At 36.6% G+C, this 27,311-nt stretch overlaps 2 protein-coding genes across 3 annotated transcripts; one reads left to right on the forward strand and one right to left on the reverse strand.

Moving 5' to 3' along the window:
- Positions 1 to 117: 117 nt before the first annotated feature.
- LOC149831282 (pentatricopeptide repeat-containing protein At1g53600, mitochondrial-like) lies at positions 118 to 936 on the reverse strand. Its single transcript, XM_090012978.1, has one exon. The coding sequence runs from the start codon at positions 934 to 936 to the stop codon at positions 118 to 120; it is 819 nt and encodes a 272-aa protein (XP_089869104.1).
- Positions 937 to 4,239: 3,303 nt separating this feature from the next.
- Positions 4,240 to 26,683, forward strand: LOC149831283 (glutamine-dependent NAD(+) synthetase-like). 2 transcript variants are annotated; one of them, XM_090013795.1, is made up of 13 exons: positions 4,240 to 4,608; positions 6,133 to 6,438; positions 7,347 to 7,570; positions 7,752 to 7,855; positions 10,944 to 11,078; positions 12,333 to 12,501; positions 13,087 to 13,222; positions 18,987 to 19,125; positions 20,587 to 20,763; positions 20,925 to 21,092; positions 25,436 to 25,531; positions 25,878 to 26,006; positions 26,334 to 26,683. In XM_090013795.1, exons 1-13 carry the CDS (start codon positions 4,415 to 4,417, stop codon positions 26,556 to 26,558), a joined length of 2,202 nt encoding a protein of 733 aa, XP_089869921.1. In that variant the 5' UTR covers positions 4,240 to 4,414; the 3' UTR covers positions 26,559 to 26,683. The 2 variants fall into 2 exon arrangements, with proteins under 2 accessions (XP_089869921.1, XP_089869922.1); XM_090013796.1 differs by lacking the exon at positions 10,944 to 11,078 and having other exon boundaries at positions 4,241 to 4,608.
- Positions 26,684 to 27,311: the final 628 nt, after the last annotated feature.

A 27,311-nucleotide genomic window follows, 5' to 3' on the forward strand; every position in this document is an offset into this window, starting at 1 on the left:
GTGCAGCTATCTTTGCGAGCTTGAGATTCACATGTGTTTTACTTGCACCAAGTAAAGCTCCCCAAGCAGCTGGATAAGGCTCTAATGGCATTGCCTTGGTGAAGTTGAATGCTTCTTCTAATAATCCAGCTCTACCAAGAAGGTCAACCATACAAGTATATGATCAGGCCCACGGTTGATTCCATATGAAGACCTCATCAGATAGAAGTAGTGCCATCCTTCGTCTATTAGGCCCACGTGGATGCATGATGTGAGCACCCCAAGAAACGTAATAAAGTTTGGTTGCTCTCCAACTAGTTGCATTGTATTGAACAGTCCTAATGCTTTGTTTCCACAGCCATGAGCAGCAAAACCACTAATCATCGAATTCCATGATACGAGATCATGGTTTTTGGTACTTCTGAAAACTTGATATGCATCTTCTATACTCCCACATTTTGAGTACATAGAGATTAGCAAGTTTGAGACCAAGATTTCTGACTGGAAATTCCTCTTCACGGCCTGCGCATGGACCTGCTCCCCTTGGTTCAATGCTGCTAACCAGGAAGATGCACTTAGCAAGCTGCTGAAAGTCACGGGGTTTGGCTGAACCCCTTCCCTAAGCATCCTAATGAACCATAGAAATGCAGGATCGAAATCACCATTTTGTACAAAACTAGAAATCATAGTAGTCCAAGCTATCACATCTCTCTCAGGCATCTTCTCATATAGAGAAATTGAGTCCTGCATACATCCAATGTTTGATAATCCAAGAACCATGGTAGTCCAGGAAACGACATCCTTTCTAGGCATTTTAATAAACAACCTGTAGGCTTCATCAATTCTTCCATTTTGAACACATCCTGTAATCATGGCATTCCATGCAGCTACATCCTTCTTCTTCATGATATTAAAGATCTTAGAAGCATGGGTTGCCTTTCCATTCCTTGAATACATGGTGATTAAAGCATTCCCCGCGATTGCATCTTATTCAAAACCCATTACAAAAACTAAAGCATGAACCTGAATTTCCTCTTTGATATTACCACCTTCAGCACAGGCATCACAAACAACAGTCAAAGCAGTTGAATTGATCATCACACCCTGCCTTCAAATAGTCAAAAACATACTGAACGCTTCATCCCACATACCATTCTGTGAATAACCACCAATCATTGCCGTCCAAGAAACCACATTTCTCTCAGTCATTCTATCAAACAGATGCCAAGCATCCATAATTGAGCCTGTTCGGGAGTACCCATCGACCATAGCCCTCCAGGAGACCACATCTCTTCGGTCCATCCGATCGAAAAATCAACGTGCACTATCCATCTTGCCATTCTTCACATATCCAGTAAGCATTGCATTCGAAGCTATCAAATTCTTCTCTCCAGGCATCCGGTCGAACAGATTCTTAGCTTCAGCCAACATACCATTTGTGAGCAAACCCAGTGATCATAGCAGTCCAGGAAACCGCATTCCTTTCCAGCATAGATCGAAAGAGCACATACGCATCCTCCAGCCTTCCATTACATACGCAACCAGAGATCATAGCATTCCAGGAGACCAAGTTTCTATGAGGCATTCCATCGAACACTTTGCGTGCATTCTCGATCTCATCATTCTCAGCATAAGCTGTGAGCAATGCCGTCCAGGAGACGACGTTTCTGAAGGGCATGCTGTCAAAGACTACCTTTGCATCAACGAGATCGCCATTTTTCCCGTGTTTGGTAATCAGGGAGTTGAAGGAAACAACCGATGCTTGGAAATTGGCGTTTGGTGGTGTTGGGTGTCAAAATGGTAGAGAGATGAGATGCTCAGGGTGAGGCGGTGTCTGTAGATCAAAAGGCAGTTGGGTTTTTGTAGAGTTGCCGAGTGCATGAGAGAGTTGGTGGTTCCTGTGAGGGAATGTGATAGTAGTGAAATGAGATGCCTCGATTCATTTCACGACGCTGCTATGGTTGTGTTCATCCGAACATTGACACAGCGTTTAGTAGGAATATCAACAGGCCGGACCTCACCTAGAATTGCATAAGCCAGACCCAGGTCCAACCGAATAAAGGATTTACTATAGAATTGCATCCAAAAACATTGAGTGGATCAGCTTTAACAGAATTGCTTTATTGCAATTATTTCTTTGTTGTTTCTGTCACAAACTTTATATGTTTTCTGTTGTGAATAAAATATATATAAAAAAGAAAGATGAATGAAAAATATACACATAAAATGTGGGTTATTAAGTGTAATTTATAGAAAATTATATATATTTTCAAGTATAATATATACAAATGTATATACTTTGTATAAATAACATGAAATGTTTTTACACGAACCAGATCATGAGCTCGGCTCGGCTAAACAAGAATACAAGCTAAGCCACAAGCTCAACCCACTAGTAAATGAGCCGAGCCCGAACATGCCCTCTTTGGTTAGTTAGGCTTGTTTACCAGCCCTTAGTTGCAGATAGGTCTGGTAAATGAACCGAACATCTGGCGACTTGACTCGTCATGAGCTTGTTCGTGACCGGCTCATACAGCTGGCAAGTGAAGCCACTTAAAGGAGTAGAGCCCGAACACAAGGCGTTTGGCTCGGCTTCACTCAAGTGAGCTTATGTAGATTAAAAATATATATTTTTTATGTGATATATATTTTTAATGTAATATATAAAGAGAAGTATGCAATATATATATATATATATATATATTCTATAAATAAATAACATGGATTTTTTTTTATATGAAGCCGCTCATATTTGGCTTGCCTCATTCAAGGACAAGCGGAGCTCGGCTCAGCTAAACAAGAACACTAGCCGACTCATGAGCTTTCTCTGGTAAAAAAGCCAAGCCCAAACCTGTTCCATTCGACTCATTTAAGAGTCTTACTTGCAGATGCATGATTTTAATAAATTTTTTTATTTTGTTAAAAAAAATCACAATTTATGAGAAGATACCTTCACCACCAACTTAACCGAGAAAAAGGAAAAAAAGAATACATATCCATAATCCCACCAACTCATGCAAGTTGACTAGCACATGACAATAAAGAATTAAAAAAAAAAAAAAACAAATTGTAGGAACAAGCCACTGAAGATTTACCAAAGGTCCATATGATAGACAGCATCCGGTCTGCAACATGTGAGGATATAGAAAGGGATACGTGCTTGCCTATTGTTTTTTTATTTATCAACCATAAATGGATACGAGAAGATGTGTGAAGGGGAAGCGAGAATGAAGCGCGAAGCGTGGTACAATTGTGAAGCCATTATGCATGAAAAATGAAAAGGAAACACTTAGAAAGCAATATGAAGTGCGGGTGAAAGCAGCAAGTTTGTTATAGAAATGCTATTATTTCCTAATATAAAAAAATCTAGAAAGTGAGTGTGACAATAAGGAAGTGAGTGGAACGTACCCTGTTGGGTCAAGTTCTGAGAGCCAATTGGGTTCCCAAAGCTAACCAGGTGCAAATGAATCAAGTTTTATGCAGGCCTCTAGCTTGTGTCTGATGCATTTTTTTCTAAAAAAGATAATATATATATATATATATATATAAACTGAATTATGTAAACCAACAAAATATGTAAACTAGTATAAACCGAGATTTTCATCAGTTTTCTTTTTTTGTAAATCTAACCTTGCAGATGCATTCTGCGTGGTCCATTTGCTTGGAATTGACTATTGGATCATTGAAATCGAATAAAAAAATGTGATTTTTGCATGTTTTAATATTTATAAAAAATCTAATCTCCCTTGATTTTGAAGTCTTGAAAGATTCTTCTTATATATCTTAATCGGATGATCTAAGAGTTTGATTCTATAAAACCAAGCATCTAGACTACATCCGTGAGGTGAAATTTTAGAAGAAAATAAAAAAGAACTTAATGAAAATATCGGTGCATATCAGTTTACATATTATTCTGATTTACATATTTCAGTTATATATATATATATATATATAAAACATGTTTTCCCATTTGAATAGTTCCTTAACTAAATGGTCACTACTTGTTCTTTTGTTTTTAATATGGGACTAATAGAGAAAGAGAGTTTTATTACAATTTGATCGTTACCTAATAAAATGGTAAGTATTTAGTTATTGAGCATATTATAAAGATGACATGTAAGTGGCACTTTTAAGTGATTATATAAAAAGAAGTGGCACTTTTGTAATTTTTAAAATATGGGTTCGTCAAAGAATAAATTCCGGTTCATTGACGTCCATGTATTAACGCGTTAATAAATCAACTTCTGTTTTTAACCCTCTTGCTCCTCTCGCATTTCTGGCCGCATTTCCGTTACGCCACTTTCTGCTTCTTTTGGAACTTTCTGCTTAATTCCCGCCCAATAAAAATCCGAAGAAGACGAAGGCGGCGATATCCTAAATTCTTCTTCTTCTTCTCTGTCTGTGAGGGTTCTGTGTTTGGAGTGAGTAAGGAAGGATGAGGCTCCTGAAGGTAGCGACGTGCAGCCTGAACCAGTGGGCGATGGACTTCGACCTGAACCTGCGAAACGTGAAGGAGTCGATCGCTAGGGCGAAGGAGATGGGTGCGAGGGTCAGGGTCGGCCCCGAGCTCGAGATCACCGGCTACGGTTGCGAGGATCATTTCTTGGAGCCTGATACCCACGCCCACGCGTAAAATTCACCCTCTGTGATTTTCCTTTTTTTTCACTTAATTAGTCGACTTTTAGTTCATCGGAAGCCGTCTTAGAATCCTGATCCGAAGTTCGCTTTGTTTCTTTTTGTTGTGGCATGAAGAAGTAAATTCTTCGATTGCGAGTTCATTTCCTTTTGTTTTTTACTTTCTCTTTTTTTTTTGACGAATTCGATTCTTTAGCCCTTTGTCAGGTGGATTCAATTCTTTTGCAGTTCGATTTGTCTTCTAATCGATCGTTCGTTCTTCTTCGTTTAGAATCGTCGGTGTGTGTTTTCTTAGAGTGAGTTTTTTGCAGTTCGATTTGTCTTCTAATCGATCGTTCGTTCTTCGTTTAGAATCGTCGGTGTGTGTTTTCTTAGAGTGAGTTTCGTCTTGGAAGGAATGGAAGTTCTTTGTTTTTGTTGCATGAGATGATTTTTTTTCCTTTTCGATTTGTTGGGAATTGTTTGTGGTTTTTATGTTGTAGTGAATTGGTTTAGTTTGGTCGAGGACTCAATTTGCTGATTCACGTCGAAGGAGGATTTTTGTAATTTCGGTTTAGTTTGATGAGGTTTGCAGTTGTCCATTCCGGTGCTTCTGTTCTATCTTTGAATCAATTCGGATTGAGGATGTAAACTTTTGCTATCTGTGCTCGAATCGGGAGCCTCTTTTAATTTCGGATTGGTTTGTGGATTTTTGCATGTTACATAATCGGTATGGTTTGGAAATCGTTGAATACGTTGTTTTTACAAAGTATAAGTTCCTTCCTTTCCTTTTCTGTTCTTTGTGATCGTTGAGCTTTATGTTCTGCTCTTTTTGTTTTTCCATGTTGGGTTTACTTTTTCTCTCTTTAGATTCCTTTCGTTATTTCTTTTTTCAAGTTAGGAAATAGCTCTAGAAAAGGGTTGAAAAGATGTCTTCAGACAAAGTAGGATTCCTTAATTTTGTTTGGTTTGCTGAACTTTCTATTACTGCTTGATTTATTTTTTTGAAATCGGGCAACTGATACAAATTTATTATCACGTTCATTTGGAATTGATAATTTGAAAAAAGACAATTTTCTTTTCCAGTTATTTTTTCTTTTTAATTTGATTTATGCATGCTAGGGGTTTAATTTCGTTTGTTAAAGAAATTAAATTCATATGTTAAATGGAGTAGAATTTCAGAATTTCAGTTGGATTTTACACGGTTTTGTTCTTTTTTGAAGTTTCTGCTTATGTGTGAAGGAATTCATGTAATCCTTTTGGGACTAATTCATGATCTGAACCTAAATTCTTTTAATTTCACATAAAGTTAATTGACATTTGTTTTTACTTGCTTATATTAGATGAACTGCATGCGCATTTGCGTTTTGTCATTCACTATCCACAGTAACAATTCAGTATTAGGCTAAAGAACTTTGGTCTTTGTTCGTTGCCATTTCCAATTTCATAATGTTGCTTCTGGATTGCAATCTTTCTTATTAAGTTAGATATTATTTTTGGTGTTTTCGTTTATAAAAAGTGAACTGATGATGAATGTAGGTGGGATTGTTTGGCAGATCTTCTGTCAGGAGAATGGACGGAAGGCATTTTATGTAGTATCGGCATGCCAGTTAGAGAAGGAAGCACCCTTTACAACTGCCAAATATTCTGTTTAGACCGGAAGATCCTTTTGATTCGACCAAAGATGTGCCTTGCTGGTGATGGAAATTACAGGGAACCAAGATGGTTTTCAGCATGGAAGCATAGAGGCCAGTTGATTGATTTTCAACTCCCGCACAATGTCTATGAGATTACTTCACAAAAAACAGTTCCCTTTGGTTATGGGTATCTGACATTCTCAGACACGTAAGCCTCTTGTCTTCAGCACTTTAAACTTTCAGACACAGAGAAATCTGTATGCTTTTTAATCTGCTTGTTAATGTATTTCTGTATCGCATGTATGATTAGTTCCGGTAAAGTTTGGTTTTGTTGTAGTTTGCTTCCTGCTTCTACTTAGTACAAAAATCTGCAACATTGACAAGGGCCACCATGTCAATTTTTCATTTTAAATTTTTGCATCTGGCAAACTTAGCAACCCCCTATCTGAAGCAATCACTGTTTGTCTCATGGCATTGGTTATACAGAGAATCTCCTGCAGAGTCACACATCCACTTTTTTAGATTATTTCATACAATGGCCGGAAGTTTTAGATTTCAACTTTGCAACTCAATAATGTTTCACATGTAATGGTTTTTGCCTTTATGCTCTGTTTGGATGCCATATTTGAGATGGAGATGGGAGGGAAATAGGGATTCATTGTATCCTCTATTCCCCCATTTTTTTTGGTAACCCAGATTTGTGAGATGGGAGTGAAGAGGAGGGTGGAGATGGTCTCCCATATCCCCATTTCAACTACATCCTAAAAAAGATGTAGTTGACAACTCAACTCTCATCATCCATTTTCCTCTCCACTCCCATCAGCTCTCTTATCTCCCCTCCAACGCCAGCTCCCAAAGAGAGCCTTAATTGATTTGGCTGATTCATGAAGGTCACAGTCCTCTCAGTAGACTCAGTCTTCTTTTTAGGATTTTTTCTGTACATTGCCATAAGCAATGAATGATGAAATATACATATGTCAAAAGGCGTGAATATATCCAGTGAGTTAATTATTTTGAGTTTTTGAAGCAAAGAACTGTGTATATTCTTGCTTTTGACAAGCATGAGTCCTTAACTTCCACACTAGTAAGTCATTCTGATTTGTCTTTTCTCATCAGAGTGGTTGCTGCTGAAACATGTGAGGAACTTTTTACTCCAGATGCACCCCGAATTGAGCTTGCGTTGAATGGTGTTGAAGTCTTTGTTAATGCAAGTGGTAGTCATCACCAATTGAGAAAGCTAAACATCCGAATGGACCGGATCAAGAATGCTACATTTGTATGTGGCGGTGTTTATATATATAGCAATCATAAAGGGTGTGATGGTGGCCGGCTTTACTATGGTTTGACATTTATTCTTTTTTCCTTTTTGCTTTTCTAGATTTGTGTGTTGGCATTTGTTGCATTCTGTGAATTGTGTTCAATGCTGAATGTCTCCATTTTCTATAATCTTTACACTTACCCTGAGCATTCAGGCTCGTATGCATTCTTCAATATGATGATTTTGGTGTTTCCCTGAGGCAGATGGATGTTCTTGTGTTGCTGTGAATGGAGATGTTGTTGCCCAAGGTTCCCAGTTTTCACTTAAGGATGTAGAGGTTTTATTTGCACAAGTTGATTTGGATGCTGTGAGCTTTCCTCTCTCATTTATATTATTGCTGTTGCTCTTTTCACTTTCTTCTGTTCATAGTGAAAAATATGTGTGTTGTTCCTTCCCTTGAAGCCTTTTTTTTTTTATCGTATTTCGAGTTGTTCCCAGTTCAAGGCACTGGAAGCAAATTTTTTTTTTTAAGAAGAAAGGAATATATCTGTTAATTAAAGATCAGAATATAATCAATCTTAAGGGGTAGATGGCGAGGTATCACCCAGTCTCAGTCCTCTAATTGTTCGAACAATAGAAAAGGTAGGCCTGTTAAGATGTATTGATATAAATTCACTTATATATATATATATATATATATATATATATTTGACTGTTTCTCATTGTAATAGGTTTTGCCCATGTAGGGACATTTTAGTCTTTTTACATGTATGTAATAGGTACTGCCTATTAGGGGCAGTTTTGTCTTTGTGTATATTTTTTCATTTTATTTTTTATTCTGTCTTTTCCCTCTTGCATGAGGGTATATTGGACTTTATCCAATATAGTCGTTGGGAGTGTTGGGACCTCCCCAACTGCTATAATTATAGCTGTTGGGAGCATCCCAACTACTCTTTTGAGTCTTGTATAGCCTATATAAAGGGGGTTAAATCCCCTCTTGTATTAATGCTTTTTCTTAAGCATTTTCTCATAATAATGATCATATTATTTTTAAGTGTGTGTTCTTGTATTTGCTATTGTGAACTTTTATATTTGCTATTGATTAGCTTGCGTATTGTCCCTTTGTGGACTTGTGTTTGAGCACTCTCTTTTGACTCTTGTATGCCCTTGGTGGCTCTTTTTGTATTTCTCTTTCTTTCATTACATGGTATCAGAGCCATAGGCTCTTGGGATCGCGTGATACTTCTCCAAAGTTCGTGGTTGTGGCAAAGAAGGGATCTTCCTCAAGCATTTGTTCGTGATACTTCATTTCTCTCCTCCACACTTGTTCGTGATAGTTCATTTCTTCTCTCCAAAGATAGGCAAAAAAGAACTCATGACGGTGGTCACATTCAAGCTAAATGACTCAAATTACCTAATGTGGGCCGCTGCTATGGAGAACCATCTTAAAGGCAAAAAACTATAGGGGTACGAAAGTGTCACTACATGTGAGCCACATCTCATACTCACCAAAAAAGATGGAGATCAAATCAAAGCCCTTGATGATGAAGAAAGAGAAAAAATTCTTAAAAAACATCATATTAAGGTGGAGGATTAGGAAGTCGAGAACGCTCAAATCCTATCTTGGTTCCTAAATAGCATGAAATTTAAGATAGCCACCAACATTGTGAAGTTTAAAAAAGCTTGTGATGCATGGATCTTTCTAAAAAACATGTTCATGCAAAAAGACTTGGCACGACAATATTTCCTTCAAGAGAAGGTTCAAACTATAAAACAAGGAGATAAGAGTGTGAGAGATTACTATGAAACTCTCTCTCCTCTTTGAGATGAGTTGGCCTTGCTTGAGCCTAAATGGGAAGGCACGTGCATTGAAATGAGGCGAAAGTAATTGGAAAAGGAACAACTCTTTATGTTCTTATTCAGGTTGAGACCCAAGTTTGAGCAAATTAGGTCCTCAATTTTGCATAGGATTACTACTATCTCACTTAACGAGGCCCTTGTCGAGGTATACCAAGCTGAAACTTGACTTGGCATGAACAAAGGAAGTGAGGAAGTCCTTGTCGTGTCAAGACCCAACAACTATGTCAAAACATATAGACTTCATTTTGGGAGGAATAACAATGGTAGAGTGAGGAGAATAATATGCCATTTTGTAATGAACCAGGACATATCAAACCAGAATGTCTCAAACTTAAGAAGAAGGTGGCAACTGTTAAAGAATCATCCAAAAATGGTGAAGAAGCAAACAAGAAAGGAGGAGACCTTAAGGATACCATCAACCAATTAACGGAAGCACTTCAACAATTCCTTAAGACATCTTCAACTTACTTTTAGTGTCACCGTCTCCACATCCTCTCCTCCCGATACGTTTTCGATACTTGATTTCGGTGCCTCCTCTAGAATCTCTCTTATCTGAATGCACTAAACCCTTTTATAGTTCATATTGTTTCTATCGCCGATGGAACTAATTTGAAAATCAAAAGCATTGGAACCTTTAAAAATATTTCCAACAGATTTCTTCATGTCATCTTTGTCTCCAACAGATTTCTTCATGGATACGCCGTTGAGTTTGTGAAATCAGGTCACTGATGTGAGAATGCAACCCCCGCATTTCTGTCAATCCATCATCGTTGCGCCTTTGTAGTTGAAATTCCCAGAGCTTCACTTTTTAAGTGTTCATGAGGCGAAAACTATATTCTCTATGCTCCTTCAATCATCCTTTCATCTTACTTTTGAGAAATCTGAACTTAACCATCAGTCTAAATCCCACCTATTTGCCTTCAGATGGCTGGTTCCACTAATGCAAGATTACGTCCCTTAAATCCCTCAATCCACAGACACAAACTTCAAAATGATACTTGTTCTGACCTTTGACCCAGTACTCCATTGCAGCATGATCCCTCCATGGTCCAGATGTCAGCATTTAAGGATTTTGTCCATTGAGTTTTAAAAGGCACCATGTGGAGCAACTACATAGGAAGGAGTGTTGGATTCTTCCCTATTGTGTGGATGTTTTTGCGGGTGTCAGAAATTGATGATCAAATAATGAAATGATCCAGTCATGATGTCCGAGTTTCTAGTTTGTTCTGTTGATTTGTCGATGGTCCATCCAGAATAACTTATAAATGAGTTTAGTTCATCATTACTTTATTAATTGAAGAAGTGAATTTGTGGGTGCATGCCCACCAAAACTTGAAGGGAAGTTTACTAATTTGCACCTGTAACTCGCCATCTGAAAAAACTTTATTCTATGCTTATAATTCTTTAAGGGATGCAATCCAAAATGTTGCCTTGGTTTAGTAGAAACCTTGGTTAGTACATGTGATATTCATGTGTATATTCCAGGCCAAAACATTTTGGCATGGATTTCCTTCTGTGATTGTTCTGTTATTTATTATCCTTAATATTTTCTCGACAGTCTAACAACTCATTTCTTGATCTGTCTTAATAATCAGGTAGTTAGCTATCGAGGAGCAATCAGTAGTTTGCGAGATCAAGCAAGTTACAAGCCTAAGGTTCCTTCTGTGGCAGTTCATTATAAACTCTGCCAAACTTTCAATTTCCAAGAATTTCCTTCGCTGCCAATTGAGGTGAGCTATTTCTTGGTCACAAATAGCTTTTCACTTATGAATGCACTTCTCTAGGTTAATTTTACATTTATAGATATAGTAAAGAGTAATAAACCAAGCCTAGTTTATGTATATGGATAGATGTGCTGGCAACCTATGCTTGGTTCCAAACCAAGCTCTGAATGAAAACTTGTTTAGGCATGCATTCATTAAAATAGGAAAGTATGGTTACACTAAAGTCGTGCCCAGATTCTTTCTTGCCATCTCTGCTTCTCTGCTATATACCATTGTTCTCTCTTTTGCTTCATGATGATACTATGTCACATGGGTGCGGGGGTGCGGCAAAAATATAGAAAATTATATATATATATATATATATATATATATATATATATATATATATATATATAAAGTTGGACATAAATGACCCTGGGTGCGTTGACTGCACACAGGGTCAGGTTGACCGCATTGGGTGCAGGTGCGGCACCTAGTTGGAGAATCCCTGTGACATATAGGACAAAAAAAATTTCTTGGCAATTTTTTTAAGTCCGAAAATTGGACCAAAATGACCCTGGGTGTGTTGACCGCACCCGGTGCTCGTGTCGACGCGGGTGCGGCACCCTGCTAGCCCCCTGTGACATAGTGATGATATGATTGTTCAAGATCTCTAATGATAATTGTCAGACTGAATAATTTAAAAGCTGTCTCAACTTTTTATTTTGAAAGGAAAAGTTACTATATAAGGAATCCATTATGCTACCTTATGGAAATTTGTGAACTTGAAGGGGGCGTTTGTTGCATCCCCACCCAAGCGAAACCATTTTCTCTTGAGAGGGAAACCCAGGAGGGAAAGTGCTTTAGCATGAGAGGAAGCGTGAACTGGCTTTGATAGGAAAGATGTTTTTTTGCATTCATTATGTAGACCCTACGAAGATGTTTGTTTTACCCCTCTAGGGAAAGAGGCTTCCTTTCCTATGAAAAAGGGCCTCTTTCATAGCAAAGGGCATGAAAGAAACACCCCAAAGATAGTAAAAAGAAGAAAAAGATAGTACTTGTCAATTCTATGGTAAGTTTGTTTAATATGCTAACCAGGTGCATGGAAATAGTTAACAAACCTTACTGCAGCAATGACTACACCTCCTTTCTGTTTATTCTATTTTATTTTTTTGAAAATTCTTTTTCTGCCAGCAAAGGCTAACTTGTGTGTAGAATTATCAGCAAGTTGCCTTTTTTCTGCATTTCTATCCGAAGTTCTAAAGTTTTATGACCTTGCAGGTCAAGTACCACTTGCCAGAGGAGGAGATAGCTTTAGGGCCTAGCTGTTGGCTGTGGGACTACTTGAGAAGGAGTGGAGCTTCTGGATATTTGCTTCCACTTTCAGGCGGAGCAGATAGTTCTTCTGTAGCAGCTATTGTTGGATGTATGTGCCAGCTGATCATGAAAGGTACACTGAATATTTGCATTTAACATCCTCATGTTTATCTAGACCATTCACCATTGTTATCTTTATATCCAGACTTCGTCATGCATTATATAGCAAGGGGACACGTTCTCTTGGATTAGTGCATTGGCTTATGCAACACAACTTAAAACTTATTAAGGGGGTGGGTACTTTTGCAATGTGCTAGTAGAATCTAGTGAGACCAATTTTTACATTTAGAACAAATCCCTCACTAAATGTGAATATCCTAGAAACTGGCTAAGATAAAAAAAAATGAGATGTTCAATTCTTTGGTTGAATTGCTTTGAGGGCTTGTGTACCAACTTTGAAAGTGAATCCCAACCTAGGTTAAAACGGGAGTGGGAGATGGTTCCCCAAGTCAGAAAATGTGGTAATCATTCTATTTTCCTTTTTTTTATGACATTAATTCTTTCTTGTGTCAGTTTTAGCCACTTCTACAATGACACTCTATCCTACTGTTTTTCATAGTTAAAATTTTCGTTGGGAGCAATCCATAGTTACCTTTCTCAGCTGGCAAACATTTATTATCCATATCTCTTATAGCTCAATGACTGCATATGCATGCAGCAATTGCGGACGGAGATGAACAAGTTAAAGCTGATGCTATACGTGTCGGTCAATACCATAATGGCGAGCTCCCTCATGACAGTAAAGAGTTCAGTAGGCGCATTTTTTATACCGTCTACATGGGAACAGAAAACAGGTAAGATTAGCACTTTTTAGCAATACACTGAAAATAGTGATATCATGATTTTATGTCATCTTCTAAAATGTTTGGTAATGTGATATGTGTTAGATCTGTATAAAAATATAGTTATATATATTCATGGGGAAATGAAAACCTCCCCAATGGAAAACCCTCCCAAACCTCCCCAATGGACGTTTTATTGGATTTTTGGTGTTTTTTTCAAAATTCTGGCCGTGCAAATGTGATCTATATGCTTGTTTTTATCGGAATCAGTTCTTGGAGCATTTGATTCTGATGCATGGATAGGTTTTTATAAGTTTCAAAATCAATGGCGTACAATTTTCATAAACTTTTGAGGCTCCGAATACCATTTTTTCTATCTAAAATTCATGATCCAAGTGTTGATTTATAGTAAATCAATCATGCTGAACACATTTGTACGGTCAGAATTTTGAAAAAAAATACCAAAATTTTTCCATTGGGGAGGTTTTCATTCCCCTATATTCATGTGTGTGTGTATATATATAGGGACATTTTGGTATTTTCCCTTTTGTAATAGGGTCATCCTAGTAGGGGCTGTTTTGTACTTTTGTTTTTTAGGACGACTATTAGACCCGCTTTACTATATGGTACGGAATGTTGGGCTGCCAAGAGACATCATATTCAAAAAATGAGTGTAGCTGAGATGCGGATGCTTAGATGGATGTGTGGAAATACAATAAAAGATAAGATTCAGAACGAGGAGATACGTAAGAAGGTAGGTATTGCACCCATTGAAAATAAGATGCGAGAGAATCGTTTACGGTGGTTTGGACATATTCGGCGAAGGCCTAATGATGCTCCAGTTAGAAGGTTGGAGAAATGGGAAAATATATTAGTTAAAAGAGGTCGGGGTAGGCCTAGGAAGACTTGGATGGAGATGATAGGAAAGGATATGAATGCTTTGAACCTCACCGAGGACATGGCATTGGATATAAATGATTGGAGGAAAAGGATTCATGTGGAAGACTCAAAATGAATTTCTTTTTTGGTTCATATCGCTGACCCCAATTGTTTTGGGATGAAGGCGTAGTTGTTGTTGTTGTTTTTTGTTTTTTATATTTTGTAATACATATGATTGTTGGAGCAGCCAAACTAGTCGTTGGGGGCTAGCCCAACGACTAGTTGGGCTGCCCCCTTTGTCTCTCTTTTGTGCTTATATATATAGGGGACTTCCCCTTGTAATCTTAATGCTTTTCTAAGCATTTGTTAAGTGAATAAATATATTTTTTTATATTGGTCTCTTGTTTGGCTCTTTGAAGCCTTTGTATGCACTTTTGTGCTTTTGTATTGGCTTTGCATTTGTGTTGTCCCTTAGTGGACTTGTATTTGTGCTTAAGCATATTGTATTTTGCATTTCTGCTTGTTTCAGTATAAGAGCTTCTTGGGTACTTTGACCTCAGAACATGGTGATCAATCATCCTCGTCATGGAGCATGAAGCAAAGAGTGAACTCTCCTTTAAGCTCAATAGAACTAACTATATGATGTGGTCAGTTGTAATGGAGAACCACCTCAAAGAGGAAAAACTTTAGGAGTACGTGATGGGCACTACTCCCGAGCCTCTACTGAAGCTCACAAAACTTGAAGGAGGCATAGAAAAGGCTCTTGAAAGAGAAGATCGAACCAAAGCTATTTATGAACATCAAATGAAGATAGAAGATTGAGAAAACAACCATGCTAAAATCTTAGCATGGTTCATGAATAATGTGGATATTAAGACTTGTGCTAACATTGCCAAGTTTAGAAAGGCAAATGAGGCATGGTTCTTTATGAAGGGTATGTATACCCAAAACCCCAAAAGGACCAAGACAATATTTCTTGCAATTGAAGATTAGAAGTACTAAACAAAAGGTCATGAATGTTTAGGACTATTTTAGTGCCTTGTCCTAGGGGTGGGCATCGAGCCAGCCTGGCCTGACCTGGGACCATTTAGAGCTTGGCCCACCGGGCTTTAAGTGTGGCCCAGAACAAAGATTGATCGATTCTTAATGGGCTCGGGTTTGAAGAGCAACCCATGGCCCGGCCCAATGGGCCAATGTGAAGCGGGTTGGGTCCAGCCCGACCCGACCCAAATCCATTTGTAAATAGTAATAATTAATAAGTTTTCAACTTTCCATGTATCCAATTAATTATCTTTCTAGTTTTCATAAAATTAATATAACTAATTAGGTAAATAGTAGTTACCAAGGTACTATGAAAATAGTTAATTTTTATATTATTAAAAAAATAATAAATAACTCAAGCCCATCATGCCTGCTCAGTTGCCCGTTGGCCGGCCCAGGCCCAGCCCACGCATATAGCAGGTCGAGTTTTGGTCCGGGCCTAAAATCTTGGCCTAAACCCGACCCATGGTCGGTCGGGTTGGCTTGGCCCATCAGGCGGCCCGACCCGTTGCCCACCCCTACTTTGTCCTCTCTATGGGATAAGTTGGCACTCCTTGAACCTAAATGGAAAGTCTCCATTGTTAAAATATAGTGTATATATTTTTATACATAACTGATATACGTATATTTATACAATATACATATATCAGGGGTATTTTGGTCATTTAATGACATATAATATAGTACAGTCCAATAGGGACTGTAGAGACTTTTTTGTTTTTTTATTTTCTATTTTTTGTATGTCAGTCAATATGACTGTTGGACTGCCTCCTTTTCATTATACGTGAGGCTCTATACCACTCTATGTGATACAAGCTTTTCTAAGCTTATTGGCCGTTATATAAAAATTAGTTTTTTTACATTGTGCTTGTGTGGAAGTTGTGCCATTGTGTTATCATGGAATTTGTGTTTTTGTATATCTCTTTTATGAGATTGTTATCGGTCCATTAGAGATCATATTGTATTTGTGCACTTGTTTTGCCCTTTGTTGGCATTCTGATTGTGCACATCTTGTTTCATTACATGGTATCAGAGCTTATGGCTCTTGAAGTGTTGAAAATTATCTTGGGATTGCTCTCTTTGTGGTGGTGATCTTCAATCTTTAGTCTTCAAACGCAAACCTTCTTCGTTATGGGAGAAAGAGATTTCGCCTCCATCACCTCCTACAAGCTTAACGAAAGCAACTATTTTATATGGGCTATCGTAATGAAAAATCAATCAAAGGTAAATAGCTTTGGGGGTTTGTTAGTAGAACTACTAATAAACCTCAACTTAAATTAACAAGAAGAAAAGGAGATCAAGTCAAAGCTCTATCCGAAGGACAAAAAGAGAAAGCTTTGCAAGAATACCAAAACAAGTTGGAGGATCGAGAAGCTAGCAATGCTCAAATACTTTCATGGTTCATGAATACCATGGAGTTCAAGATCACCACTAACATCATCAAATTTAAAAGGACATGTGATGCATGGATCTTCTTAAAGAGCACATTCATTCAAAAAGATATGGCTAGGTTATATTATCTTCAAGGCAATGTGCATAATACCAAACAAAGAGATAAAAGTGTAAGAGACCTTTATGGTACATAATACCAAACATTCATTTGGGATGAACTAGTTATGTTAGAAGCAAAATGAGAAGATTTGGCTATTGAGATGAGAAAATTACAACTTGAAAGAGAAAACCTTTTCTCTTTTCTATATGGTCTCCGATCAGAATTTGAGCAAGTTAGGTCTTCCTTGTTTCATAGGACTTCGACTTCTTCTATAAGTGAGGCTCTTATTCAAATTTGTCAAGAAGAAACAAGACTTAGAATGCACAAGTCTAATGACGAGGTTCTTACCGTATCAAGACCCGGAAATTTTGTAAAAACTTATAAATCACCTCACTTTGAAAGAAAATTCAATGGAGGACATAATGGGGGAGGATACAAAGGAGGACACAAGGGTAAAATTACTTGTCATCATTATAACATGAACTCTTCTAACAGGGCACTGCACCCACAACCATGCAGGTGTGACACTTGGGCACGACTTCCTTTATGTCAGGTGAAGTCAACCACATTGAGGTCCATTTTTATCCAAAAGTAGGTTCAATTAAACCTAATCAAGTCTAGTTTTATATATATACATAAATGCACAAACATGCACATAGTTTTAACTTAAAACTGTTAAAAATTATATTTATATATATACCCTCCCCGCACCCTCGCACCCAAGTTTTTTTAAAGTGTTGCATCGCCTCACCCGTATCCGCACCCACACCTATGTGACATAGAAAATAACAAAAACAAAAAAAATACAAGAAAAGAAAAAGGATTGATGTGCCCCTAATCGGCACAACCTATTAAAAAAGACAAAAATACCCCTAGAGGGTATTACCTATTACATCATTAGAAATATATATGTACAATATGAAACTATATATATATATATATATATATATATATATATATATATATATATATATATATATATATATATATATATATATATACAACTTAATACTCCCCCTCAAACTTACGATGTGATATACCGGAAGTTTGAAAATACAAAAGGAATCAATAGGAAGGATCCAAGTCTTCAATGATAATCTTCACCAAATGCCTGCATCGACTATCTTCATCTTCATGATGCATCAAAAATGAAATTTCTTTCTCAACCCATATCATCTTTAAGAAGCTGCAGAGAGAACAAAACAAAGGTTCCAACTACACAAAAGAAGATATCTTAACCAAATAGTTATAAAGTTTCAAAACAAGTATATATTTTGAACAAGAATAATACTCAAGTAGAATTTTCAAACAAAGCAGCAATAATTTTAAGATTTTAGAAACATTAGACAATCATTAAGAAAGATAAAAACAAAACAACAATAATTTTAAGATTTTAGAAACATTAGACAATCATTAAGAATGATGAGAGGAGCATACCTCAAAGATAAATTTTTATGAAATCAAATTTTAGACAATCATATACCAAAAATCAGCATATTTTTCAAGAAAACATAAATATTAATCATAAGAGAATTTGATCACTAAAAGACATAAATTATCAAGAAGAGATAAACAATCATGCATAAATAATATCTCAAAGTTTTAGAAAAGCACTTCAAATGAAATAACAAATCATCAACTATACTAAGCAAACACGACAACATGCATATAAAATATAACAATTCAAAAGATCCTTCAAGAAATGAGGAGTTAATTAAATTCATGCATACAACAATGTGAACAAGATAATCAATATTAAACACACACATATATATAACATGCAATTAAAGCATATTTATTGAACATAATAATGAATGAGAACAATCTCATAAATCACAACCCATTAGGATTCATTTACACAACCTATAATGGGTTTAAGCACAAAGGACCAAACAACAATCTTAATATATATATATATATATAGAGAGAGAGAGAGAGAGAGAGATATTATCGATGAAATGCACATAAGATGCATGATTTATCAATAAATATTTTTTCATACAATGAATTAAGCGATCTGCTTTTATTGAAACATAACTAACTCTTTAAGAGATAATATCTAGATAGTAACTACAAGTTGAGCAAGTTCATCTAATTTGATTTACAATAGTTATAGATGACATACTGATACTGATGGTCATATGGCTGCATGTCTTAATTGCATACTTCTTTTTTTTCAAGGTTACCATGGATGTAACAGATGGAAATCTCTTTCTCTCTCCATGTGCTGTGTCTCTGCTTTCCAAATGGCTAGCTTCCTAATTAAGGTGGATCATGAAATTTTTTTCTCATGATCTCCAGTGTTTATCTTGTGATTTGGATGAGACAAGAGCCCTCTGAGACTTAGTTGTTTCATCTATGCAGTTCTGAGGCTACTAGGCTGCGAGCAAAGGTCCTCTCTGATGAAATTGGCTCATATCATATTGATATGAAGATTGACATGGTTATATCCGCATTGATCTCCTTGTTTCACACACTTTCTGGGAGGAGGCCCTGTTATAAGGTACTAATCTGAATATTTTATATTTTTGAGTTCTTTTTTCTTTTTAGTTTTTGGGGTGTCCTCTTTACATGAAAAGTTCATTGTCTTACCTTTATGGGCTTATGGTGAGCGCTTGTTGATGAGTGCTATAATTTGTTGACTGAGTCTATCATTTGACAGGAGATTCCAATTTCCTTTTTATTTTCTTCTCTTTATTAAAAATGATACTGATGTGAGCTAGAATAAGCTAAAAAAGAGATGTTTGTTAAAAAGATGGTTCTTGAAGTCTCTCTTTGAAACAGTTCAGAAACTTGGCAAAATGGTATATGTCCATTTATATGACATGGTTGCCTTGGATACCTTGCCTATACGTGTACTCCCTACTTTCTTCAACATCATCCAGACGAATAAATTTCAACTTCAACCTGTGCTAAAGACTGCCTTTTGTCAGCGATTTTTTGACCCAACTCAAGTTTTGGTACCATTTGAATCCAATTTTAGTAATGTCATGTTTCAATGAACTAAGGACATGCCTAAAGGACCTGAACTTGCAAAACTATGGTCCTGTTCACAACAGCTTCTCTAGAACTAGAACACCCTGTGTTTTCCTTACTGTACGCATCCAGTCACCAGTATCAATGTGTTGGTTACATCTTAATGAGGCAGTTTCTCAAGATATTTAGGATTTCCTTATAAATCTTGGGAAATGCTCAGGAAGTTTTTTCCATTTAAAAATGATAATAATAAACAATCCAGTGTAAGAAAAATAACTTAATTTTTAGAAAAGTTTTCAAAATATCATTTTTAGGTGTATAAAAGTTTGAAAAACAACTTGTGAAAACACCATGATAAACCGTGTTAATATCATGAAGCAATATATTTAAATTGGTGGTATTTTGAAAAGATCATGATAAATTGTTTTTCTATTATATAAGACCATGGTGTTTTGAACATATCGATGACATCTGTGTCTATGGGGTTGTCATAATTGAACACGGAGAAGCCAACAGAGAGGATATTTGGACCATAAACTAACTCATGTCTTCTGTTTTTTTTTTTAAAGAAAGAAAATTGTATATTAATAAGATGGAAGAATTACACCGTTACCAAAAATGATGAGGTATCACTCTCTTGTCTTAAGAAAGTAAGGAAGTAGGACAACCAAATACAAGAACAGCGACAGCTATGAAGCTAGAACCAAAGACTGCTTACAAAACTATTCTATTCTTCCCTGTCCAATTCAAGTCCATACCCGACCTTAAACCAGTGGTAAGCTGGAGCTCTTTCTTGACTACATGGATTTTAGTGGTTGCTAGAGTATTTCATGGGTCAATCAACCCCTTATCAGGCCATAACATTCTTTACTTCTTTCATGTCCATGTCTGTTTTCCTTTTCTGCATGTGTGCACATTAATGTGTTTCATTTAATGTGTTGTTTCTAGTCTAGTTGGGTCACAGCATTAACATAAGCCTTCTTTAAAGGTTGATGGTGGCTCAAACACGGAGAACCTGGCACTGCAAAATATTCAAGCTCGAGTAAGAATGGTCGTATCTTTTATGCTAGCGTCTCTCATGCCTTGGGTTCATAACAAATCTGGCTTTTATCTTGTGCTTGGGAGTTCAAATGTTGATGAAGCATTGCGAGGGTACCTAACCAAGGTGTGAATTTCTACTACCATTTGTTATACATCCCTAATATGCATTTGATGGGGCAGTTGTATTTTTCTTTATTAAGTCTCCATCGTTCTTTTTCCTTTATTGAGTCTCCATTGTTCCTGTCATTGAGTTTTTTGTGTGATATTTTTCATTTCCTGGTGCAGTATGATTGTAGCTCGGCTGATATTAATCCAATTGGGAGTATTAGTAAAGTGGATCTCCGTGCATTCCTTCGCTGGGCTTCTGTTAATCTTGGATATACATCTTTGGCAGAAGTCGAAGCAGCTCCTCCAACTGCAGAGTTGGAACCTATCCGTTCCAATTATTCCCAGGTCTTTCTCTTGACTGGTTATAAGATATTGTTACTATTACTATTTCCCCATGGCATTTCACTTAAGTACGAAAGGGTAATGCATTATTCGGAAAGCGTATAAAACTTCTGACATGATTAATTATTTGTGGTTTCATATTTCATGAACTGGGGGAGGGGACCTTTTCCTCAAGCCATTCCTTATTAATGTTTTTGTTATCATGTTTGAAGTGTCATACAAGTGTTAAGGGAAGCGTTGTGTGTGGACATTATTGTTAAATGACTGAAGTTTTTCTTAATTATGCTTGTGCTTATAATTTTGAATTTTACTCAAACATACTTTTGAAGATCTCAGTCAGCGAGGAAAAAAGACTTGTTATTTTGATTGTGTTTTGTGTTTGTATTGAGCTATCCTCTTCTGTGTATCAAATCATGTATACACCTACAGTACACCTTCTGACAGCTGCATAATACACACCTACCCATTTCCTTTTTGATGAATAATGCTGTGGGGTTACCCCAAAATTTCCGTTCATTGAAAAGGCATTTACACAGTATCCATGAGGAAAGAGTCACTAGCAGCCTGATGATCAGGTGGCTTATTTTTCCAATACATAAAATTCCCCACCACAATATCTACAGAGAATAAATAAAAAATCAACAAATCTGGTCCCTTAACAAAGACAGAAACATCCAAAATTTTGGATAGGCATGACAAAATACTAGATGAATTATTCCATTTGCCCTTCCAACTGTCTTTAAAACGCCATCAATTTCCTAATTGGAAATAATCTGCAACTTAGTAGATTGGATTTGATTTGGAACGTAAGAAAAAACTTTATTTCAGTCAAAATGAAATTGAACATAAACCCTTGAATAGAACCTACTGCTGTGTCTGAACTGCAAAAGCAAATCTTTTACCAGAAGACATCGCCCAACCAGCTAACTGCAAACGAGTACAATCGTACGGTGGAGCAATGTATTGATCAATAACTGGTTGTCCATTTAACCAGATTTTAACCGGAGTTAGTTCAATGGCCACTTGATTTTCAATATAATTTCCTTATAGGAAAACCAAATTTTCCTCAATGCTATCAATCTCCCAACCTGTGTCATCATGCACGACTTTATTCCAAATAAATCATAATATCCAAATTACAGTATTGAAGACAGCTTTGCAAGATTCCCAGTCATCCAGCTAGCTTGGAATTTCTTGGAAAACCACCACTTGATTTGGCAACCAATATTTGAGTTGAGAACCCGCTTGACTCCAAACTTGTTAACAGCATCCTTCCATGGATTTTAACAGCCACATTACACTTAAAAGCAGATGATCATGATTTTCTTCCGAGCTTGTACACAAGTAGCATCCATTTGCCGTAAATATACCTCTTCTCTGAAGTCTATCAAGAATTGGAAGCCTATTAGCAACTGCTATATAAAGATATAAACAAACCAAGATTCATGAGGTATCTGATCCTTAATCCAAATGAAACGTCTCCACTGTTCTTTAGAATACGATGCCTAATAAAATTCCAGCATGCCAATGTTGAAAAAAGTGTTTTGGAATCTGTATCAGAAAGGAAGACATGCATATCGTACTATATCATATTGTATCATAAGATATAGGAAAAAACACATTTAAAAAATTACAAAAAAACAGAAAAACACTAAAAAATCAGGAAAAATAGAAAAAAATGCAATAGGAAAAAAAATTAAGCATTAAGATCAATTAAACATAGATGTGCATTAAGCCATTAACATCAAGTAAATTTCATTACATAAACATAAATGTTATGAAAGTTCATTACATAAACTTGTATAATAAAATTATAAAATACATCAGTCATTTTCATCGAATATTCATCGAATACCGGTGGATGATTGTTTCAAATATTTGGGATCTATCATTCAAAAGTATGGAGAAATTGATGGAGATGTAAATCATAGGATAAAGGTTGGGTGGATGAAATGAAAAAGTGCAACTGGAGTGTTGTGCGATCGTAGAATGCCATTGCGGTTGAAGGGAAAGTTTTATAGGACGACTATTAGGCCCGCTTTACTATATGGTAGGGAATGTTGGGCTGCCAAAAGACATCATATTCAAAAAATGAGTGTAGCTGAGATGCGTATGCTTAGATGGATGTGTGGAAATACAATAAAAGATAAGATTCAGAACGAGGAGATGCGTAAGAAGGTAGGCGTTGCACCCATTGAAAATAAGATGAGAGAGAATCGTTTACGGTGGCTTGGACATATTCGGCGAAGGCCTAATGATGCTCCAATTAGAAGGATGGTGAAATGGAAAAATATATTAGTTAAAAGAGGTCAGGGTAGGCCTAAGAAGACTTGGATGGAGATGATAAGAAAGGATATGAATGCTTTGAACCTCACCGAGAACATGGCATTGGATAGAAATGATCGGAGGAGAAGGATTCATGTGGAAGACCCAGAATGATTTTCTTTGTTGGTTCATATCGCCGACCCCAATTGTTTTGGGATGAAGGCATAGTTGTTGTTGTTGTTGTTTGTTGTATTCAGTGTTCTCCATCAGGGATGACATCTTTGTAATGAAATAGAAAGAGAGGTGCACACACAAATCCACTATGGGATGGTGCACATAAGCCACTAAGGGCTAGAACAAACACTCAAGAACTCACAAGCCACTAATGGGCATAACACAAAGACATAAAACATATAATTTTATTATATTAACAAATGCTCAAGAGAAGCATTCCCACAAAGGGGACAAGATGTCCTTTTAGGCTAAAGAGGGACTAAAGGGGGCCCATTATAGCTGTTGTGGAGGCCCCAACAGCTAGAAATATAGCTGTTGTGGAGCCCCAACAGGTATATGGCCTAAAGACCATAATGCCCTTACATAAAAAAGGAAAGACAAAAAAGGAAAAATAAAAGAAATAAAAAATATCAAATCTGCCCCTAATGGGCAGGACCTATTACACATGCAGAATTGCAAAAGAAACCCTAGTGGGTATTACTTATTACAAGAGAAGAAACACACACACACACACATATATATATATATATGTACTATATATATGTGAACAATAACATATACACATATTTAACAATCTTGTGATAACTGGGCAACATCTTGTGGTGGCTGTGCATCAAGTCATGCCCATTCCCTTCTATTTACTTCCAAACTAGTAAGAATCTCAGCCCGTACATTACTTAGAATGTTAGGTGAGTGATACATTCACATAAAGTAAGTTTGAATGCCTACAATGTGCAGCTTAAAATGATACAAGCCCCAGTGATGCCATCTCAAAGTAAAAATGTGAGAGAAAAGGATGAAGATGCAGTATGGTGGGCCTCACTATTCATTAGTTTCCACTGATGAAAAACTCATATATTTCATTTTTTACTATGTTAACAATGAAAGATATGAAGTAAAATTTATTAAAATTCCTTAAGATCTGTAATTACAATAATGTGCATAAGAAAAAAAGATATGTCTCTAGTGATTGCTTTCTCATGTTCGTCCTCAAAGAGCTGGAAGTAAATCTTCATCAGACAAAACTCAATTGCAGATGAAGGTGACAGTCTAACTGCATTAATGCCCTCAAATGGAGGGCTTACAAAAGAGAAAGTAGCAACTGAAGAGCCAGATAGCCTGAGGAAAGTGCAAGCTCTCACACATTCCTGCACTACTTATGGTACCTATAAGATGCATACATCAGATTTCTGTTTTAGCAACTATTTAGTTGTTTGTCTGATTTTTTCACACATGCCTGAGGAATTTATTTTCAATCAAATGTGCCCATGCTTGTGTTCAATATTGTATGCCCTTTATGTGATCAAACCTGGACTGAACATAAACTTGAGTGATGCCTTGACTCAGACAGGCGATTAATCTAACTGCATGGACACATTGACCTATCTGGTTCATTTGTTGACCTGTGCAAGCCGCAGATCAGTTACTTGCAAATGAATTTCAAAAGCATGGGTTTGCAAGCTATCAATATGCCTCATATTGGCCCCACTGGTATCAAACTTTATCTATATTGCCCTGTGAACATCCAATGATATTGTTTTGTGGTAGAGGGAAACACTTTTTGTATGCAGGATAGTTTTTATTTTATCATCTGTTTGTTCAAATGGTTTTCAACTAGAATGACATTTGTATTGTTGCAGATCAAGGATCAGCTGATCCCATAATTAGTAGATGGATTTACATTAAACTTGTCAATGCAGATCGCAACAAATACAAAGACATGATAACATGATAGTTGATGGAAATGAAATAATTTGCTTTTTCTATTTAAAAAACTAATTCGACAATAAGTAAGATTGAATAAAAAATGTGAGTTCATGGTCTAACGTTCTGTCTTTGTGGCACAGTTAGATGAAGTGGATATGGGCATGACATATGAGGAGTTATCATTCTATGGACGGCTTAGAAAGATTTTCCGATGTGGCCCTGTCTCAATGTTTCAGGTTACTCTCATAAACTCAGGTTATCACAGTTTATTATCTAGGTTGTGCAACAACCCTTCTTATGATGACATAGTTAAATAATATTATTTTTACTTATTATACTCAGATTGTTTGAGAGATGAAATTATCTTATTGTTTTTTCTTATTATGTGTGCACATGTAAGCACACACATGCATTTATGACATGGAATCGATCAACTGTAGCAAACATCAAGGGATCAAGTACTCCTGTGGACTAACTTGGTGTGGTATCCATTGCAGTGGATCTGTACCTGATGGAAAGGTGTTCATAGCATTATAATTTGGTTAATGTCTGTTATTTATAGCTTTATTTTTTATGTTTTAGAACCTTGTTCACACGTGGCATGGTAGGCTTACTCCTTCTGAGGTTGCGGCAAAGGTCAAGCACTTCTTTAAGTACTACTCAATGAATCGGCATAAGATGACTGTCCTAACGCCATCATATCATGCTGAGGTATTTTCATGATGTAGATCTTGACTGACTAATTATTCAATTGTCTATGCTTGCATTCTATGAAGTATATTCAGCTTAGATATAAGAGACTTGACTTATTTTTAAAATGTGGAAACTAATATCTTTTGGAATAGAAATTCTTATTCTTTTTTTTCCTTCAACCCTCCAATGTCTTTAACTCCATATGGTTTCATTTTGTTTATTTCATTCGACTTAAATTTTTTCAGGTTGTGCTCAAACATTTGCCTATTTTTTCTATTCTTGAATTTTTAAGTAAGGCTTTCACTAATCATGGAAAATTAAGAAAGACAACATTGTTTCCTGCAGAGTTATTCACCAGAAGACAATAGATTTGATCTTCGCCAGTTTTTATACAATACAAGGTGGCCTTATCAGTTCCGCAAGATTGATGAACTTGTACAGAAAGGTGCAGCTGGCAGCATCCCTGTGGTAAAACCTAAGGAGCCAACAGACTTGGAAGTTTCCATGGTCCATGCAACTGGAATGGGGGTTGCAGCAGCTGACGCTGGAAACCCGAGGACTGGCTTGTAATTTTAATAGTTTGGTAGGTATTTTGATATCTCTGCTTTTATGGGGGTAATAAGATGTAATTCATGCAACATGTTGTTGACCCTTATCTTTCTAATTCATATCATGGTAGTTGCATTTGGTCTTTCTCTGTTTCTTTCTCAAAAGATTTTGGTGTCTGAATATTTTCCCACGCATAGATTATTCTTTTCTTCTCTCTCTCTCTCTCTCTCTCAGCCTTCTCTTTGGACTTTGGTTGGAGCTGATATGACAACCTTATGCCAAGGATAGTGGTGGCTAAGGCACTTGTTTGGCTGGTATATTTAAAGATAGATGGATGCAAGTTAATCTTAGCAAATACAGCATCAGATGGTTGAAGGGCATCTTGATAGAAATGAGATTGTGAACATGCGCTTGAGTTCTAAGATTATCCTAGATTTTAGGTCTCTAGTCGGAGTCCAGCCCTGGAAAAGCCAATATCATTTATTTAGTTACTGTTTTCTTTGGTAAATGTTGTCTTTGTGTGGCTTTTGCTTTTTTATTGCCTAAATTTGCCACCGACTCACAGTTTGGTCAAGGTGTCTCGAGGTAACGAAAGATAGCAAATTTATTGCTTTTCTTTCAGTGAAATTGCATGATATACGCTTCTATTTTTTCAATCTTAGTTAATAATGATGCCGTATTTTTGCTGGATGATAAACGACCTTTGGCCCAATCTACTGTTTGTCGCTTATGTTTGATATTTGACAGTCAGACAGAGTGTGAACAAGAGCTATT

The sequence above is a fragment of the Nuphar pumila genome, chromosome 7 (genome assembly GCF_984573655.1).
Source record: "Nuphar pumila chromosome 7, dmNupPumi1.hap1.1, whole genome shotgun sequence".
Lineage (NCBI taxonomy): Eukaryota > Viridiplantae > Streptophyta > Magnoliopsida > Nymphaeales > Nymphaeaceae > Nuphar > Nuphar pumila.

What these genes read in the sequence shown, in the direction of transcription:
- LOC149831282 (XM_090012978.1), bottom strand. Translation starts at nt 936, where the DNA reads ATGTATTCAAGGAATGGAAAGGCAACCCATGCTTCTAAGATCTTTAAT.
- LOC149831283 (XM_090013795.1), top strand. Translation starts at nt 4,415, where the DNA reads ATGAGGCTCCTGAAGGTAGCGACGTGCAGCCTGAACCAGTGGGCGATG. An exon ending in GTGCCAGCTGATCATGAAAG is followed by an intron (nt 12,502 to 13,086) that starts GTACACTGAATA and finishes ATATGCATGCAG; the next exon opens with CAATTGCGGACGGAGATGAA. An exon ending in GGAGGAGGCCCTGTTATAAG is followed by an intron (nt 19,126 to 20,586) that starts GTACTAATCTGA and finishes CCTTCTTTAAAG; the next exon opens with GTTGATGGTGGCTCAAACAC.